General features: G+C 58.5%; 1 protein-coding gene across 1 annotated transcript in view; it reads right to left on the minus strand.

Moving 5' to 3' along the window:
• Positions 1–1257: 1257 nt before the first annotated feature.
• Positions 1258–18722, minus strand: part of CNTFR (ciliary neurotrophic factor receptor) — a 29728-nt gene continuing 12263 nt past the window's right edge. The window contains exons 3-9 of the mRNA XM_082842298.1: positions 14542–14775; positions 7161–7278; positions 6820–6986; positions 5606–5769; positions 2070–2250; positions 1554–1722; positions 1258–1462 (exon numbers count right to left, since the gene is read on the minus strand). Coding sequence (XP_082698424.1) covers position 1462; positions 1554–1722; positions 2070–2250; positions 5606–5769; positions 6820–6986; positions 7161–7278; positions 14542–14775 — 1034 coding nt within the window. The 3' untranslated portion in view covers positions 1258–1461. The remainder of the gene's footprint in view (positions 1463–1553; positions 1723–2069; positions 2251–5605; positions 5770–6819; positions 6987–7160; positions 7279–14541; positions 14776–18722) is intronic.

An 18722-nucleotide genomic window follows, 5' to 3' on the forward strand; every position in this document is an offset into this window, starting at 1 on the left:
TTCTCAGCCAAGGAGCTGCAGGGAGGCGGCTCCGACGAGGGGGGCTGGACCTGAGGCAGCCGGGGGCCTCTCCTCCGAGGGGAAATCAAAGGGATCCTGGAGTCCCGGTTTGGGGACCGGAAGGGTGTGGCGCTGGCCCAGAGCCTGAGTACCCGGTAAAGCCGAAGCCCGCTCCCCTCCCACTCACACTGAGTCCTCACTGCAGTCTAACCCTGGGGTAAACCTCGCACTCCGCGCCTCCCGTCCTGAAGCACGAGGCCAATGGCTGGTCACGTGCCAAGTGGCCTCCTTCGGGCAACCTCCCTGCCTGCCCAGGCTACTCTGCGCTCTGCACTCTCAGCCCTGGCTGAGCTCCAGGCCTGACCTGCTGGAACCCCGGCCTGTGTCTCCTGAATGGCAGGGATGACAACCCCTCCACCCCGAGGATGAAACCCGGCCTCCTCCCCTTCTTGCACCTCTGCCCCGTGGGTAAAGCCAGGCCTGGGCACCCGTGGAAGGCAGCTCCGGAGATGACCCCTGACAGACCTTGGCCCTGCCAGGATTCAGTAGCCTCCGGGGATGACTGGATGGCCCCGGCGTGGGACCTGCCTCACTGGGGCCCCTCGTTCCCCAAAATTCTGCCCGTGGCTTCCAGGGAGCTCTACCCTCCAAAGAGGCAGGAAGCCCTGTCCACGGACACACCTGCCTGAGAGCTGAGCTGCCTCTCCCCACCTGTCTGGAGAGGGCTGTCTCTCTCCAACTCTAACTGCTTCCCTCCTCCAGGCCTGGAAGGGGAGAGGTCCTTGGACAAGGGCTACCCTCCCAAAGTGGGTCCGGTCCAAGGACTCATGAAATGGTGACGTTTAATGAGAACCCCCCACCCCCGTATATACATCTGTAAAAAATTCAAATACAGCAAGTTACCACTGAGTCAGACTACAGGGGACTGACAGGGCATTAAATACTGCGGGGCAGGAGCAGGAAAAGGGGAGGGTCGTACAAAACAGGGGCGGAGGCGGGGCACTGAAAAGTGTGGGTGCCGGGGGAAGGGGATGGCTGGGCCCCCCCAGCGCCAGGAGCTTATAATCTGATGGTGGCAACAGAGACCCTGGAACAGACAGGAGGCTGGGACAGGAGGCGAGACTGTGATGTGAGGGGCTCCCCTCAGGCCCCCCAAGGGCTCCTGGGAGTCGCTGGCGTTGGAGGGCCCAGCCCCAGGGCTTAGGACGGAGGTGTGGGTGCTCTTTGGTGGGTGGGTTAGCTGCATGGCCCCCTGCCCTGAGCAGGGAGGGGGGCCGGCGTGGTGTGGCGGGGCTGGGGGGCGGCAGGCCCGGGCCTGCCGGGGTCTCTACAAATTGTGTCTCGAGAGAATGCCGAAGGTCCTCCTGCCCGTGTGCAAAATAGAAACCAGGGTGTTCAGGCTCAGCTCCGGCCTCCTGCTCCTCTGCAGGTGCGCTGGCATGTCCTCACGGGATGCCGGGCTCTGGGGGGACAGGGCAGGAGGCTGTGAGGGAAGAGGGTGGGGTCGGGGTCCCCTCGGGCTCCCCTCCACCACCCAGCCTCACTCCACTTACCAGATCAGGAGACTGCCGGCAGCGGCGGCAGCGGCAGCCAGGGCCAGGGTGACAAGGACACTGATGAAGAAGGGCGCCGAGGGTCCTCCGCCGCTGCCCAGCTCCCCGGGGTCACAGATCTTCGTGGTAGGCGGGGGTGCCAGGGAGCTGGTGGTGCTGGCCGTGGTCTCTGGGGAACACGGGGGAAACTCAGAGCCGGGCCGGGCCGGGGCTGGAGTCCCACCTCCATCTGGGGTCCACAGGCACACTGCTCCTGCTTCTTGTGTCAGACCAGGGCTGCCTCTCCCGTCAGACAGCCCCTGCCTCACCCATCAGGCAGGTCTTTGCTTCCCCAAGGCACCCAGAGGCCCCCTCCATCAGAGGCCCCTACCGAGAATGTGCAGACAGCAAGGACGAGTGACAGCAGGGGCTGGACAGACCGACGGGAGTGTGCCAGCCGCACAGACTGTGGAGACCCCTGGGGCAGATGCTCCAAGTCCCGGGAGGAGGTGGAGGGAGGCCAGGGGGCGGGCTCACCGGGGGCCTGGGCCTCGGTGGTGAGGTGTCGTGGCTCCTCGGTCCAGGGTGTGGCGTGGGCGGCCACACTCCAGTCACTCCACGTCCCAATCTCATTGTCCTTGGCGGCCACCTGGATGATGTACTCCTTTCCAGCGTAGGCATCCGTGATGGTGTGCGCCGTGCCATCCGACAGCTCCACCTGCAGCCAAATCACGGGGTGGGAGTGTATAGGGACGGCGGACCCTGGGGGGAGAACACTGAGAATATCCCTGGGAGAGTGAAGACTTCTCGGGGAGGAGACCGCCCCACCCCCACCCCCACCCCCACCTCGCCCACCAACAGGGAGCAAAGACAGTCCTGGGGGAGGAGATCTTTAAGGAGATGAGAAATGCCCCGAGGGCAGAGTGAGGAGGACTTTGCTCAGTGTCTTCACTCTGCTGTCACCCCAGCTCTCTCACTAGCCCCAGCCCAGTCCCGACTTCAGTTCCAGCTGGAGGCGACAAGAGGAATGGGGTGAGAGAGGCGGAATGTTGTGCTGCCCTCTCCCACTCCATCAAGGAGCTGTTTAAAGGGAAGGTTACAAACGCAGGCATGGAGCTAGGCTGCCCGAGTCCAAATTTTAGCTCCATCCCCTACTAACTAGGTGACTAAGTTACCTAACTTCCACATGCCCTGCGGTCCTCATCTGTAAAATGGCATTAATGAGCGCTCTCACAGGGTTGTAACGAGGACTCAGGCACATGGTGAGCGCCAGAGAGCCTTCAGCCAGCTCTGTCGTTACCAGGGGTTCCAGCTCAGAGCCTGGGCTCCCAGATGCCCGGTGCACCCACCAGCCTGGCCCCGGCGGGGTTTCCCCCTCAGGGTGGCCTCACTTACAGTCATCGCCCTGCCTGAGGTGGAAAAGGGGTGGGGGGGGCAGCTCCTGGGGCGGCAGGACAGCAGGACAGCTGCTCCATTTCCTCCTGGAGGCATGGCCACCCCACCCCTGCCCTGGCCGGCCCCATCCTGAGGGTCTCCCCGCACCCTCCAGGCTGGCCTGCCTGTCCGGCGCCCCTCCCAGGCCCAGGCTGGGCTCTGGTTCATCTCAGCGGCACCCGCCGCCTCATTAAGGCGCCTCGTAAACAGGGGCAGCCGGCAGGGGCGGAGGAGACCCCCCCCCCCCCCCCCCCCCCCCCCCGCTCTGGGCCACGGCTGGCTTCAGGGCATTTTTGGTCCCTGTTACACTCTTCCCCCAAGAAAACCAGGGTCTGGGCTACCTGACCTGACAGTCTGTGAGTCCATGTGCGTGTGTGTATGTGGATTCGTGTGTGGGCAACTGGGTCCAAGTGGGGCGGGAAAGCCTCCCAGTTCCTCCAGGGGTTGTGAGCCTGAGATAGGAGGTACTGGTAAAGGCCAGAGTCGGTATGAGAGCCATTTTGGGCCCAGATCTGGGCTCAGTTAAGTCCTACTCCCAGCCCTGGAAGATCGGCGGGCCCCAGAGACCCCCCTCTCCTGGAGTTGGGGCCCAGTTCCACCTCTGGTCCCCCAGGCCCCTTCTGCTCTGTAAAGACCCCCTCTGGCTAAGTAGCCCTAGCTCATTCCGCTCCTTCTCCCTCTTCCCAGGATTTGACCCTCGGGCCTCCTCCTTTGATTCTGTCCCCCGGATCTCCACATCTGTCTTTCCCCAAAGGGAGAGGGCCATGGGGAGCAGATCAAATTACCACCTCATTGGTGGGCTTACGGTGGGCAACCAACCATACCTCTAGGAATGTGGCCTAGAAGCGCAGTGCCCTCCTGGAAGCCACATCTCCTAGGCCTGGGCCCTTCTTGTTAGGTTGTCACTGATCCCTTAATCCACCCCCTTAAGAGAATGGCTCCACAACTGTCAGGAATTCCCTAGTTGCTGGCATCCGCCTTTCCTGGGAGTCCTCCATCCAGTCTGTGGCAGCAGACATCAAACATGTCCTCCCAGCCTTCCTGCTGAGTTAGGCCCAGAGCAGAAGATGCAGGGAACCCATGCTGGGTCCCAGTACTCACCTCCCCCTTGTCCATGCTGAGACAGCCCCTGCCAGACCTCACGGTGCCCATTCTTGTGTAATTCCTGACCTGTATCTCTCACATCCTCCTGAAAATCCAAGTGATGTTTTTCTCTGCTCTCCCCTCCGCTGCCCCTCCCAATCATACACCTGCCTCTCTCCAAGCTTAAGGACTGGGGAGAGTCCATTCTGTTCAGAGCAAAACTCAAGTTCAAGAGAGCCATAAATCTAGCCAACCACAACACCAATGTGACATGGAGCAGGGATAACTTGTGCCACAGGCCACTCATGTTCTTGCCACAGAGCCCACATATTTTGCTCGGCCCGCGTCAGCGTTGGGGTCAGCTCTGCCCACGGTGCAGGCCAGTGGGTGGCCTTGGCATGTTAGTCACACGCACGTAGGGAGCATGGCTCCTGCTGGGGGCCACGTGTGTGCGTGCACGTTCCCGTGTGTGTGTGGTAGGCAGTGTGCCAGGTCCACTGCAAGGCGTGTGCACTGCGACGCGCAGGGCTGCTGCCTGTAGCTAGTTAGCAGGAGAGGGGGGCTTGTGAAACTAGACCCTGGTTATTAGCGATGCATTAGTCGCGGGCAGCTGGCCAGGCGGGAGGGACTCCGGACTCTGTCAGGGAACATATGAGCATGTAAGCAGCCTTTGTGGGAGCCAGGCCTGCAACCAGGACAGGCGCCCTGGAATCGAATTACGCGCTTTAAAGGCCAGCTGGGAGAGGCACAGGAGGAGATGAGGTTGGAACCAGGTGGATGCAGTGGGGGCACAGGTTGACCCTGGGTGCCAGCCTGGGTTGCCCCAGGGCGCACCTTCCCAGCCCCAGACCTAGCCCACAGCCCTATGGGCCCAGGGCCCTCAAGGAGAGAGAAACTCAAGTCTGCCCCAAACCCCTGCCTGCTCCCCAGAGCTCGCTCTCGTAGCTTGATCAACATCCCAGACCACAGCCCCCGCGTCCACTGCTTCGTTCCCGGTCCAGACCACCTTCTGACCCATAACTTTAAGCTGACCTCTAAGGTGGACTTGACTTTGGGGAGCCATGACACTAATCACGGCCTGAGCTCACACCCCAGATTGAGCTTGACTCTATTGCCTGATTCTGACCCCTTGAGCCCATCTGTGAGTCCTTGACGACAGGGACTATCGTGCCCCTTGGATCCAGCACAGGCTCAGAGCCTGGCCCAGAGTGTAAGAGGGAGACGTCTGATCAGGGCTGAAGCCAGAGGTAAGAAAAGGGAAACACTGCCTGCCATCTGCCTCCCAGCCTTTCTCTCCACTACCATGCAGAGCCACAACGACAGATGCGTTCCTGTTGCCCTAATGGGGGTCACCAGGAACCCCTAAGGATCTTAGATCAGGACACCTCCCTCAGCTCCATCCATCCTTCCAGGCCCACCTGGTCCCTTCTTTCCCCCGGAAAGCCTCTCTGACCGCCCTCAGGCTTCACATGGGAACAGCCGGCAGCAGGGATACAGGGGCCTCCCACACCGTGTGGCTCTGATTCAGGCTCTCGGGATCTGGGCAGGGTACTCACATGCTGCCACTGGTCCAGGATGAGGGGTCGATAGCGCAGAAAGAACTTGAGAGGAAAGGACTCGGGGTCAGGCCAGGTCGAGGGGTTCTGCCATGTCACCTCTAGCCGGCGAGGGTTGCTGGGCACTGGCCGGGCTACCACGTTTTCTGGAGGGTCAGGCTTCACTGTTGAGGAAACACAGCTTCAGTACCACACTGATCTCTTGGAACAACCCCATTTCGTCAACCCCAGCCGCCATGTCAACCAACGCACATCAGTAATCATCGCTCTTCTCTGTTGTCCATTTTGGCAACCACCGTTAACAACCATCTCATTACTTCCACCTTTCACATCTCTGTCATCACCAATGACGGTCACTACAGTCACTGTCACCAGCTCATGCTATCAACATCATAAATTTCATCCCATCATCAACCCCATCCTCATGATGACCAGCATTCCAACTACTAAGCCTATGTCATGCCCTACCACGACCCTCGTCATCACCTGGATCGCCCCAGCCTGTACCAGCATTATACACTGCCCCAAGCCCGGCTTTTCACCTCAACTTTTCCAGCTCCAAACCGAGACACGGCCTAGCTTGGAAGAGGCTGGGTTTGAAGCTGCTTTGTGGGTCAAAGGTAAAAGACAGTCCACAGGTGTTGCAGATCTGGGTTGGAAGTGGGCTGAGAATCTGATGAGAGCATCTAAGGGTCCAGCTCACATAGCAAGAGACTGGCCGGGGATCCAGCCATGCTGGGGTGGGGGCAGGTGGAGGCACAGGGTCTGGCTGGGATGGGGCAGGGGCGGGCAGAGGGTCTGGCTGGGATGGGGGTGGGGGGAGGGCGGTATCTGTCCCAGTCCTGTCTCTCGTTCTGACACCTCGTTCATCACAGGCCGTAAGGAAGCCATTAGCGTGGGGGGGGGGGGTTGTGGAGGCTGCAGCTGCACAGGGGTCTGGCCCAGCCTGCCCCCCTCCCCCTCCTGCACACTCTGGGAGCCAGAGAGACGATGGGAAGAGCCGCTGGAGAGGTCTCTTGGCCCCGGCAGGTGAAGGCCATCCACTCAGATGTTCACGGGTATATGCATGCCACGCACATGTGTACACATTATATGTTCCACATATACCTGGGCACACAATGTGGACACCCCCACCAATGCTCATATACACGTTGGCAAACATCCACTTACTCCCACTGGAGTATGCAGCGGGGACCCGCCCCCTCCCCACGCACCAATGGTGAACTCATCGAAGGTGATAGCTGTGGTGTTGTGGCCCAGAGCGTTGCTGACACTTATCGAGACCTTGTACTTGACGGTGGAGAACAGGTGCATGTAGCGGATGTGGCAGCGGTTCTTGAGGGCCGGGTCCTTCTCACAGACCATAATCTTGGAGCCATGCCTGGGGAGGGATGAAGCCCAGGCACCGTTACCAACATCAAGGTCGGGTAGGGCAGAGGCTGGGGGAAGGTCAAGCCCAAGGCTGGGCTAGGGTCTGGACTGAGGGCATGCTGGGGGGGCCGGGGGAGAGGTCAGAGGTCAGGGTTGGAACCAGGTCACAGGTGCATCTACTCACAGCACAGTCACATTGAAGGTGTTGGGGATGTAGGTGGGAGAGGGCAGATGCCAGCTGCAGTAGAAGCCCTTGGGATAAGTGTTGGAGCGGCAGCTGAGTACGGGCTCCCGCGGCGGCACTGGGGGTGAGCACAGCAGTCAGGACATTCTTGGAGCCCCCAGTCCCCTGCGTTAGTGTGGGGACAGGTGGGCCCCAGAACCCCAGCTCTCCCCCTTCAACCCATCAGCAATGCCAGAGATGGCGGGGGGAGGGTGCTGTCAGCGAGGGTCTGAGGCTTCCCAGGCCACAGAGAGCCAGATGTTTAATTAAAGGAAAACAAGGGCTGTATGGAGAGAGCCCCCCCACCTGCTCAATGGAGGCGGGAACGTGGGGAGCAGGGGGCTGCAGGCCTCAGCTCATCGATCACAGGATGGAGGTGATGTCTGGGGGAATCGGCCCCAGCCCCAAATCTCCTGCCACACTGCGTCCATTTCCAGAGGAAGATTGTGCAACAGAGGCCAAGGGGGGTTCTTGACCGGGTCCTCTGGTTGGTGGGGTGATCAGGGTGCACTCCCTGGAGAAGAGACATCCCAGGCTTCCCCTCGGGAGAGAATGAGAAACACGAGGACAGGCCTGGTGGCTCCACATGAACGACAGCACTGGGCGGCTGTTCATATGCATACATGTCACATATGTGTCTGTGTGTGACGTGAATGAGTGACGTGTGATGGAATGTGGGTACGTATGTAGGAATGTCTATGTGTATGGCTCTCAGAGCACATGTCTATGTGTGACTGCGTGTGTGTGCAGAGAGGAAGCTGCTGTTCCCTTGGTGTGTACCTCACCCCAGCCCCAGCCCCCAGCTTCTCCATCACAGACCCCTAAGGAAGCCCTTTAGGAAACTTCCTTGGTGATGCAGTGGTTAAGAATCCACCTGCCAATGCAGGGGACACGGGTTTGAGCCCTGGTCCGGGAAGATCGCACATGCAGCGGAGCAACTAAGCCCGTGCGCCACAACTACTGAGCCTGCACTCTAGAACCTGCGAGCCACAACTACTGAGCCCGTGTGCCACAAATACTGAAGCCCATGACCCTAGAGCCGGCGCTCCGCAACAAGAGCAGCCACTGCAGTGAGAAGCCCGTGCACTGCAACAAAGAGTAGCCCCCACTCGCCACAACTAGAGAAAGCCCGAGCGCATCAACGAAGACCCAACGCAGCCAAATATAAATAAATAAATAAATTTATTTTAAAAAAGAAAAAAGCAGCCCTTTATGTGGTCAGCACCTGCCTTTACTCTGGGGAACGCGGAGGGCCAGAGAGGGATGGGAACCTACCTGTGGCCACACAGCAAGCCAGAGCTGGTACTAAACACCAGGACGGGGATACCCACCAACACGACCACACACACATACTTGGGAAGTCCTCTCTTCTGTCTAACCACTCTTTTTGCTGCTGTGAGCACTCAGACCAGCTGTCCCACCCTCGGGCATTCGGTAAGGCATGAGGACAGCCGGCTCAGGTTCCTGGAAGGAGGCAGCTTCTGTGATCTGACCCAGGCAAGGCATGTCCGTCCACGGCTCCAGGGACACTGACACCTCCCTCCTGTGCCCCCCCACCCCGCCCTCTGCCTGACAGGTGGACAGGAAATGGGAGGGGGGCAGCTCAATAAGCCAGGGACGGTGAGGGGGAGTGCATGTCCACGCTTGCTGAGTGGCCGTGGTGAGACTTGGGGAGCCGTGGGCTTCCATCCACAGTGTGCACGGGATTGTGAATGGCTGTGTGTGACTGCATGTACACGTCCAGTATATGTGAAGTATGTATGTATTGGGGCCGAACCCCCAGGGCCCAATCTGGCTTTGCAGCAGGAGAGATGAAGGCGTCAGAGAGGCATGAGGGGAGCTTGTATGTGGCAGGTGGCGTGGGCTACGCTGTGGGCAGAGGTGGCTCCAGCCCCTGGCCTGCAGGGGAGAGCCGGAGGCCAGCTGAGCCTGCACGAGGGGCAGCCTGCTTTCTGCCCGCTGCCGCCTGCCTCCCCCGGGAAGCCTTCCTGGCCCCACGTCCATCTTGTGTCTCTTCCATGTTCATTCTGCGCGCCTCACGTACGCCGTGCCTATCTGCCCAGGGACACAGAGGCATGGTGGGGGGGGGGGGTGGCCAAGGACACAGGAAGCGCCTCGTGGGGGCCTGTGGGCCAGGCCGGAGTTGGCAGCCACCCCAGGAGGAAAGGACATTCCGAGGTTGGCTGAGAAGCCTCCACTGCCCCCTCCTACCACCACCCTCCCTTACCCCCAGCTTCAAAGGAGAAGGGCACTGGGCGGGGGGCGGGGGGGGGGGGACTGAAGCCTGCAGAGTCAGCTCCCTGCCACCTGGGACTCTTCGGAGGGCAGAGCGGGCCATGGCACTGGACTCGCAGGCCCCCGCCCCCGCCCAGCCTCCCCACTGGCTGGTTTCCTCCATTTCCCTCTGACCGTCCTCTCTCCCCCCGGACCAGTCTCCCCTCAGACATCCCCCCCAAAACCAGTTCCCCTCTCTGACTGGGCAGGTCATGGGGGGCGGGGGGGAGGGCAGGCAGGGCTTTGTCTGTCATCTGGCTACTCTTGCCTGGCCCTGGGCCCTGAGTAGGGAAGGGCTTGGGTTTCCTGACAGGGACCAGGTTTCTCAGTGGGAAAAGGAGGAAAGAAAAACAAAGAAAAGGAAGAAAAGGAGTGACTTGCTGCAGCTGGAGCCCAGCTGAGCGGCCGGGTGGGCGGAGGTGGGGGTGCTGAGAGAGACCAAGTGTGAGGCTGTGGGACAGTATGCAGTGAGGAGGCCTGCTGGGAGTGCGCTGCAAGTCAGGGGAGAAGCTGTTTGTAAGAGACGGCCATTGTGAGGCTGTGTGCGTAACTCCGAGAGCCTTCCTGTGTGTAACTGGGACTCCGCAGCAGCGTCACTGCGATTGGCTGTGCGTGGCCGGGTGACTGCATTTGTGTGGGGCTCGGGGTGAGGCTGTGTGACTTAGGGATTGTCTACACGTGTGAGGCTGTGTGGCTGAGGTCCTCCGTGCAGATGCGTGTAAATGCGCTGCTGTGTGTGAAATGGTGACAGCAGGACTACAAACCTGAGACACTGCGTATGAGACGGAACTTAAGTCTGAATGCATTTTTCGAATGGTGGGTGTGGGAAGGTGCCCAGAATTCCAAGTGTGTGCACACGTATGAGCTGAACACCGTGTGAGAGCGTGTTAGATGCTGTGTGTGAGCAAAAGCCCATACGCATACGTGTCATGATATCACATACAGGCATGCTCCTAGATGCCCAGACTTCCTGAGTTGCCCCCATGGGGGCTCCTGAGATGCCCAAGTGACAGCATCAGCCCGTGGCAGGGCGTCCCTGAGTCCCACACGGGGGCTGTGTGTGCGTGTGCATGCGTGCGTGTACCCCCGCTGGCCCAGGATTTGTTTGTTTTCCTAACTGGCTTGTTTTTCCATGTCCAGCCCACCAAACCGCATGTTTTTCCTCTCATCTCGCCAGCCCGCCTGGGCTGGAGCCCCCGGCATGCACGAGACCTGCCCGCCGGCTCAGAGAGGAGGAGGGCTAGGCTGCCCACACCCCTGGCCAGGCCAGATCAGGCCAGGCGGGGTGGGGTGACCCTTGCAGCTCCAGCCCTGCCCGGGCCGCACCCACACTCCTCCTGCCTGGCATTCAAGGCCCACGGCCTGTGCTAACCTTATCTCGTGACACCCCTCAAGGCACCCCAACTTCTGGACTCCTAAATTCCCGCCTTCTACCCGTCTTTTCTCCCCAATTTCTTCTTCAACCACAGGCTGCTCTCTCCTTCCCCACCAAACAGAGCTGAGGAGGAAGCGATGCTGAACCAGGGGTTTGGGAGTTCCTGTCCTGACCCATCAAATACAAATATTTTAAAACTGGACAAAGAACTGTCTATTTAAAATTAGTCACTTAATCTCTGATTTATTTCAGCTTAAAATCAGAATGACATGGAATTAGCAGTGTCTAAGGAAACAAAAGGATGCTACTAAAAGGAACCTTGTGATCCTGTTTCCTAATGTGGGGGATCCTTTCATCACCCCGGGTAGGGGCCTCCTTGCTGGTTGTGACCATCTGCCTGAGGGCAGGAAGGTGGGTCAGGAAGAAGCGGTTCAGGGATCAGCCTGGTTAAGGGGACTTCCAACGGAATATTTTTATGATCAGGTTCCCTTGGAAATAGAGACATGAAAATCTTACATGTTTAGGATAAATACTGAATAATTTTTAGTTTGAATGGCCCACAAATCAGGGGTAGCTCTGTCCTGTTCTCTGAGCACTGGCGAGAAGGATAATTTGATATTGAGTGTTGCCAAACCCAGTCTCTTGTTACTAATATAAAGTGACTGAAACAATCATGGTTAATGTCCCCTGTTCCTCCGACCAACTCTTTAGAAGTAAACAAGGCAATGAGAGATGAGTATCTGTAACTAATGCTACAGCCAACTCATGGCCAGCTCTCCTCTGACAGGCAGGGCCTGGGGAGTGGTCAGCACTATATATAAAAGGTCTGGGGCTTCCCTGGTGGCGCAGTGGTTGAGAATCTGCCTGCCGATGCAAAGGACATGGGTTCGAGCCCTGGTCTGGGAAGATCCCACATGCCGCGGAGCAGTTAGGCCCGTGAGCCTCAACTACTGAGCCTGTGCGTCTGGAGCCTGTGCTCCGCAACTAAGAGAGGCCGCGATAGTAAGAGGCCCGTGCACCGCGATGAAGAGTGGCCCCTGCTTGCTGCGAAGACCCAACACAGCCAAAAATAAATAAATAAATTAATTAATTAATTTAAAAACTTATTAAAAAAAAGGTCTGGGCCCTGGTCACAAAGGGCAGCTGTGGGTATGGCTGCAGGCATTACATCTAGACCCAATCCCCTTCCAATGACCTCTCAAAGAAAATCGAGTCATCAGGAATGGGGGCCCAGAGCCACCAAGGCCCAGCCATCACATCCAGCCTTGTCCATCCTGAGGACTTCTGGGACTCGAACTGAGAAGACAAGGGTATGGGTGACTTGTACCAAGTTGGCCTCATACTCCTTGCATGCCACTCAATATATAGCCTTTTCCCCCTGTAAGGGCCCAGGCTGCGTGGTCCACTTCTAACGCACCCTGTGGTGGGCCAGGGAGGACTCTGGTGGGCTGATCCTGCATATCTCAAGCTGGCCGACAGGGGTCACTCCACCCTCGGTTTGCAACTAAGGCGTTTCGTGATGACTGCCATCTCTCCAGTTTAAACACATAAAAAAGCTTTTCTGTGGGGAAAGGAACATCCCTACCAAAACATACCTGTACCTCTCCTCTAGCCCCACTGACGGGTCAGTGTTGTGGCGGACCCCGAGCAACACTTCCGCCTAACATTTCCCACGGTTGTCCACACCAGTCTCCTGATAGTGGGGAAAGGGCCTGCTCCCAGGTCCCTCAAGCATCTCCTCCCCTCAGTAGCTCCCAGGAGTAAAGAAACCATCTTCAGACAGTGGGGTGCATCACCCAAGTGGGATGAGGCCGGAGAAGCTTGAATCCTTGGCTCAAGAAGAAAAGAAACTATTTTCAGAGTATTTACTCTGTCAGTTGGTGCCTCTGGCTGAGCTCCAGAGGCCTGCCCAGACGACCGCCAGCAACACTGATAACCTCACCGTCCCGATTCTGCAAATGCCTCTTCGGAATCACACTCACCTGCTCTTCCTTCTACCTTCCTGCCGGCTCCTTGTGATCTTTCATCTCTTTTTGTGGCTCGTTTCTTCCATCAACCCCTTTTACAGTGATGGTCTTCAGGGCTGGGTTCTGGGTCCTCTTCTCTCCTTACCCCACAATCTCACCCTTGGCCATCTCACCCCCTCCCAAAGAGTTAATGCTGACAAACCCCCCCCCCCCAAATTCCCATCTCCAGCACAGGCCTCTCCCCGAGTCCCAGACCCTTAGATTCACTGGCTACCAGCCATCAACTCCCGGCTGTCCCCCGGGGACCACAACCCAACATGTCTGTAGCAGATGGTGGTGCCGCAGATCCCTCACCCGTACCCGCTGACCGCTTCTGCAGTTATTTGCCTCAGAGCTTTCTCTGGCCACCAAAACCTGCATTGCCTGTCAGGGCATCAGGCCAAAAGTGCTGGGGAATTAAAGCAGCCCCACCCCGACCCCTTAGTGTATAAGCATCTGAGGCCCCGCACTCCCCAGGCAGGAGAACTCTGAGGCACACATTCTGCCTCGGCTCCCAGGGCTCCCCCAGCGGGTTAAGCGCCAGTTGCCCAGAAGCAGTGGCTAGATAACTCCCCCTTTACTGGCTAGCTTAACTTCCTTTTCCATCACTTTCCCATTCCCTTGTGATGTTTCTGTCACCTGCCAAATAGACCACCTGTATGCAAATTCTCAGCTGATTCTAGGGAAACCAAAACTGAGACACCGTGTAAACGGAACACGCCATCTTCTCCTCCAGCTGACCCTTCCACCTTGTCTCTGTTGCAGCGACGGGTACCACCAGCCGTCTTGGCTCCTCCCCCTTTCTATTCTCCTGTCCTCCCTACCTCCAATCCATCACCAACTCCTGGAGGTCCAAACACCCCCTCTCAACTTCCCCAACTCTATGCCCCGGTCCTAGGTCCCCCTCATCTCTCCCGCATCCCAGCAACAGCCTCCTTCCTGGCCCTGCCTTTGCCCATCCACCTGCCTCCCCTCAGCACAGAGAGAGGGACCTTTTAACAACATGACTCTGATCGTGTCACTCCCCAGCTTCTAGGATCATGATCTGCCCCGTCCCCTCCTTCAGCAACCTTCTGCCATTTATACCAACCCAAGTGGCCTTTTCATGCCCTCCCAGCCTCTGAAACCTATGGTCACACTCAGCTCTCTGCCAGAAAGAACTTTTTCAGTGTATCTTCCAAATCTTCCAAGTCTCCATGTACTTCACACTCCAGGAAGCCTTCTTCTTCCCTGGAGCTTCCCAGAGTGCCACACCTCTACCTGCATAACCGTATACCCCATTTTCTTCCCTAAGGTCCTCAGGGCCAGACCCTGTGAGAGGACACAGTGGAGTGAGGCCACTCCAGCTCGGAGCTGTGACTCTAGGATTCTTCCCCACCAGGCCCCAGGTGGGCCATGCCTGCCAGCCCTCCTGTGCCCATCTTGTCATAGGGAACAGGATTTTAGGATCTCAAAGATCTCCAGTGGGGGTGGATACAAGTGCAAAATGCCAGGGGTCCGCACTCGGGGTGAGACTGGGCTCAGAGGTCAGAAGAGCAGGCTCAAATAGGATCAGAGGGCAAGGGTCAGGGCCTCCACCACTACCACCAGGAAGGGGCTTTGAACCGGGCCAAGGGTCTGGGCCTCGTGGACAACACCCTTGAGTGAAGTGGGAGGTCAAATGAGGGGTGCTGGGAGTAACACTTACAGCCCACATTTAGGAGGACTTGGTGGCGCAGGTGCCAGGAGTCGCGGTGGAAGCAGGCGTAGAGGCCGCTGTGGCCCAGTTCCAGGCCACGGAGCACGAGCTGAGAGCCGTTGAGCAGGTCAGGGGCCAGGTCTGTCCCATTCACCCGCCACGTCACAGCTGCATCCCAGTTCGCCGTCCCACACGGCAGAGTCACGTCTGAGCCCAGGCGTTCGTACTGCACGTGGGGTGTCTCTGTGGGGGCCGGGGAGGGCACAGCAAAAGCCACAGGTCACAGCCCCGCCCAGCACCCCCAGGCAAACGTGCACGGATGAGAGCCCGTGAATGTGTGAAAGTGAGGAGTCCAGGCCGAGACGCTATGAGTCTCACGGTGTGAGTGTCCTGGGGAGATGAGGGGTATGCAAAATTCCTGTGCGGCCGTACAAAGGTACAGGCATGTGAGTGCCTCCAAATTCGTACGTGTGTGTGCACGTCTGGGGACTGTGTGTGTGTGTGTGTGTGTGTGTATGTGTAGACAGTTTGTGTAGCATGCTGGGAGAGAAGACCCAGTTCATCTCCAGTCCCCAGGTCCTTTTAAAAGTTTTCCTGACCCCCATGACCCCAACGTCTTGCCACCAACAGGCCCTGCTCCAGTCACTGACATCTGCTACCCAGGCAAGCTGGGGCTGAGGGGCCCCTCTCCTGAACTCCTCCCTCTGTCTCTTCCCATCTCTTCATCTTCCCCATCCTCGTCTTTCTGTCCTGCCTCTCTCCCTCTCCCTGACTCTGAGTCCCTGACAAGTCCCCTGCTCCCAACCACACAGGGCTGGGGCAGCAGCAGGAGAAGGGAGAATGGGCAGGGTCCCGGACAGGAGCCCTAGGGAACTCCTAGCAGCTGTCAACATCATCATGAGGCAGGAACTGCTTGGGGTGTGGGTCGGGGAGTGCTGGGACTGAGGGAGCTCTCTGACCATTCCTCTCTTGACCCCAGGAGGGGCCTGTCAGAGGCAAAAGCAAACCCCAGCCCTGGCCTCGGCAACCCAGGCGTGATGGACAGAGCCCAGGAGACTGGAGTGGAAGGGCCGGAGGGAGCACCTGTCGAGAGGCAGCGCTAGGTTGGTGGGGCGAGTGGGACAGAGGAAGTCTAAGGCACCGATTCTACAGACAGCCCCAGAGAAGCGGGCACCGGGAGATGCGAATCCACCCTCCTCATCCTGCCCCCCAAGCCTGGAAGGACAGATGCTTCCCTGGTCCCAGCCAGATCTGTGGAGTGAGGGTGGGAGGGGCAGAGCGAGGGGGAGGGGGGCGGGGTGGTGGTGGCAGCAGTATGCCTGTTAACACTCCTTCACATCTCCCCTCCAGAGAGCCACCCTGCCTAGCTGGGGGATTTTCAGAGGCAACTCCTGTTAACGAGCCAATTAAGTTGGGCCAGTGGCCTCTTAATTAGACTTGTTAACACCACCAGGACTGCAGGGGGTAGGGATACCCCACCCCACCCCACCCCGCCCCCGGCCCCATGCCGCCGCCCCCTTCCCTCCTTTATAGACCCCTCCCCAGTTCTGCTTTTCTCTGTGCTGAAACATCTGTCCCTGTTTGCTGCCTCGGTCACCCTCCCTGGGCCGGGGATCTCTCTGTATCTCCAGCTCTCTCCCCCGCTGCCTGTCTCTGTCTCACCCCTCTCTGAGCCTCTCTGTCCCTGTCAAAGGAGAGGGAAGCAGGAAACCCAGCCAGCCCTGACCACTCGTCTGTGGGGCCTGGGACCAGCCGAACAGAGGATGAACAGGCGGAAGGGTGGTGGCCGGGGGGCCTTGGAGGCCACAGCTGTGAGGCTGGACCAGAGACTGACTGAGGGCCTCCCTCTGACCAGAGGCCCAGTGTCCACGGCTCAAGCCATAGAGCCCCCCCAGTCCACCAGCCCTAGCCACGGAGCCCCCCTCCAGCCTCCCTTCCAAAAACCTGGAGCTTCCAGGAAACACGCCAAGCCCCTCTCTCTGCACACACACCGCCCGCCCCCCCCCACCCCCGCCCCAGCAGAGAGACTGCATCCAGCGGCCTGAGGAGGAGGCTGAAAACTGACCGTCGTGGAGGGGGCGTGGCCAACACGGTCCCAGCAGCAACACATCGACACTGACCAACAGCAGCTCAGAACTAACACGGCCCCAGTATGGGCCTTTAATACTGGGGGGCAGGTACAAGCCGCAAGATGAGGAAACCAACCCAAGAGCACAACGAATGTAATGGCAGTGGGGTAACACGTGGGGAACCCTGTCTGCCTCACAAAGGAAACGGAAACACAACCTGACAACAGTGACAAACCAACCATGTAAGGGCAGGGCAGGAATGAAAAAATGACAACACAATGACAGATGACAACTACAGGCCACAACGCAGAGGCAGAGGGGGTAATGTGACATGACAATCACACAGTGCCACAACTGCTACAATACACACAGCCATGCAACAGCTCCAAAGATGGCAGTGATTTAATCCTTTGTCTCTGGACAGCTTTCCTCCCACCCCGTGGGTGCCCCTACTGATGTGCTGTCCATTTCAGAAATTAAATCAAGCAGCAGGGGGAGGATGCGGTTCTTGGCCCTGACGCGGTGACAAATGCTCCAAAGGAATCAGCTGTGAAAAGGTTGTTAGAAGCCAGGATAAGAGACAGAGACAGGGTGAGGTCATGGACATCGAAAACACACAGGGATAGAGCTGACAGCTCCCTCACACCTGTGCACATGGGCTCACATGGGGACCACACGCCAGAAACAGTCCCCCCAGGTGTCCTAAGCAACTTCACATCACCACACACAGGATGAAGACAGTCACCACAAAGAAGAAAAAGCACACCCAAGACAACCATCCACAAGGTCACAGCTACGCAGGGACACTGTCCCACTTCAGGGACAGTAACACCTCATGAAAGGTCACATGCATGCACAGGAAGGGCACTGTCACATGGGGACATGGTCTCACACACAGAGAGACAGTTTAACAGGGACACGAACACACGAAGAGACAGAAACAAAGAGAAACTAACAAACTATCACACATGGGGTACAGTCTAAACCACAAGGACACAACCCCACAAAGGCCACGGTCACACATCAACTATGCCACACCCAGGGCACAGCCCACAAGGATATAACTACACAGAGAAACACACCCAAACAGGGACACAGTCTCGCTCACACAAGAACACAGTCTAACGCACAAGGACAGTCTCACACTCTCAGAGATGCTGCCTATGCCCACACACAGGGCAGGGGCGAGGCCAACGGGAAAGACCGCTGGCGGGCCTAGGCTGGTCCGGTCAGCACAGGAGCCCCAGGCAGGCCGACTGCAGGTGGGGGTCGATGGGCTGGCCTGGTGGTCCCTTCAGTCCCTGCCCACTGCGGAGCAGCCCTGGGCAGGCCAGGCTCTGTCTGGGCCTCGGTGCTGGGCTCATGAGGAAGAGGCCACAGGAGCCTCGACCTACTGCCCTCCTTGAACCCACAGCCTTGAGGGTCATGGAGCTCAGCCATTAGGGTCTGCTCTGCGCCTGGGCCCCAGAGATGCCCCCACCTTCTCTGCCTCTACCTGAGCCAACTGAGGTGGGGGGCGGGACACAACCAAGGGGGGAGCTCCCTACACTTGGAGCCTCCCTCGTTCAAGGAGTTTCGAGGTCAGACTTCGTACTGACGTGGCTGTCTGAGGTGCTGCCTCAGATGCAGAAGGGCTAGTGGTAAAGTTTCCCAGCAGGGGTGCAGCTCCTTGCCCCGTGGAGTGTGAGGACTCAGCACTCACTGGACAGGTGGTAGGGGAAGGGCAGGAGGCTGCCAGTGGCACAGCCTGAGTGATCCCTGCCCCCTCCAGCCAACCCAGCTCACTGACTGGGCCCCTTCCTCGATGTGCCAGCCCTCTCCCACTCGTCACCCTGCCCATCCCCACACCTTGTCCTCAGTCTACTATCTCTGTCCCTGTATTCCTTCTGGGATAAGGAGAAATATTCTTACCCACTGTCTCAGTGCCTCCCACTGCACCCCCATAAATCCGAGGGGACCCCATTTCACCAGATACCGTACAGGGCCCTACCCCTAGCTGCCCCCAACTCCCATCCCACCCGCCTGTACCTTGTATCAGTGCTAGTGGGCAGAGGGACAGATCATCTCAAGCCAGAGATACCATCAGCATGAGACCGCCCAGGAGTGACTGGGGGACTGTGT

The sequence above is a fragment of the Leucopleurus acutus genome, assembly GCF_964270905.1.
Source record: "Leucopleurus acutus genome assembly, chromosome: 7".
NCBI lineage: Eukaryota > Metazoa > Chordata > Mammalia > Artiodactyla > Delphinidae > Leucopleurus > Leucopleurus acutus.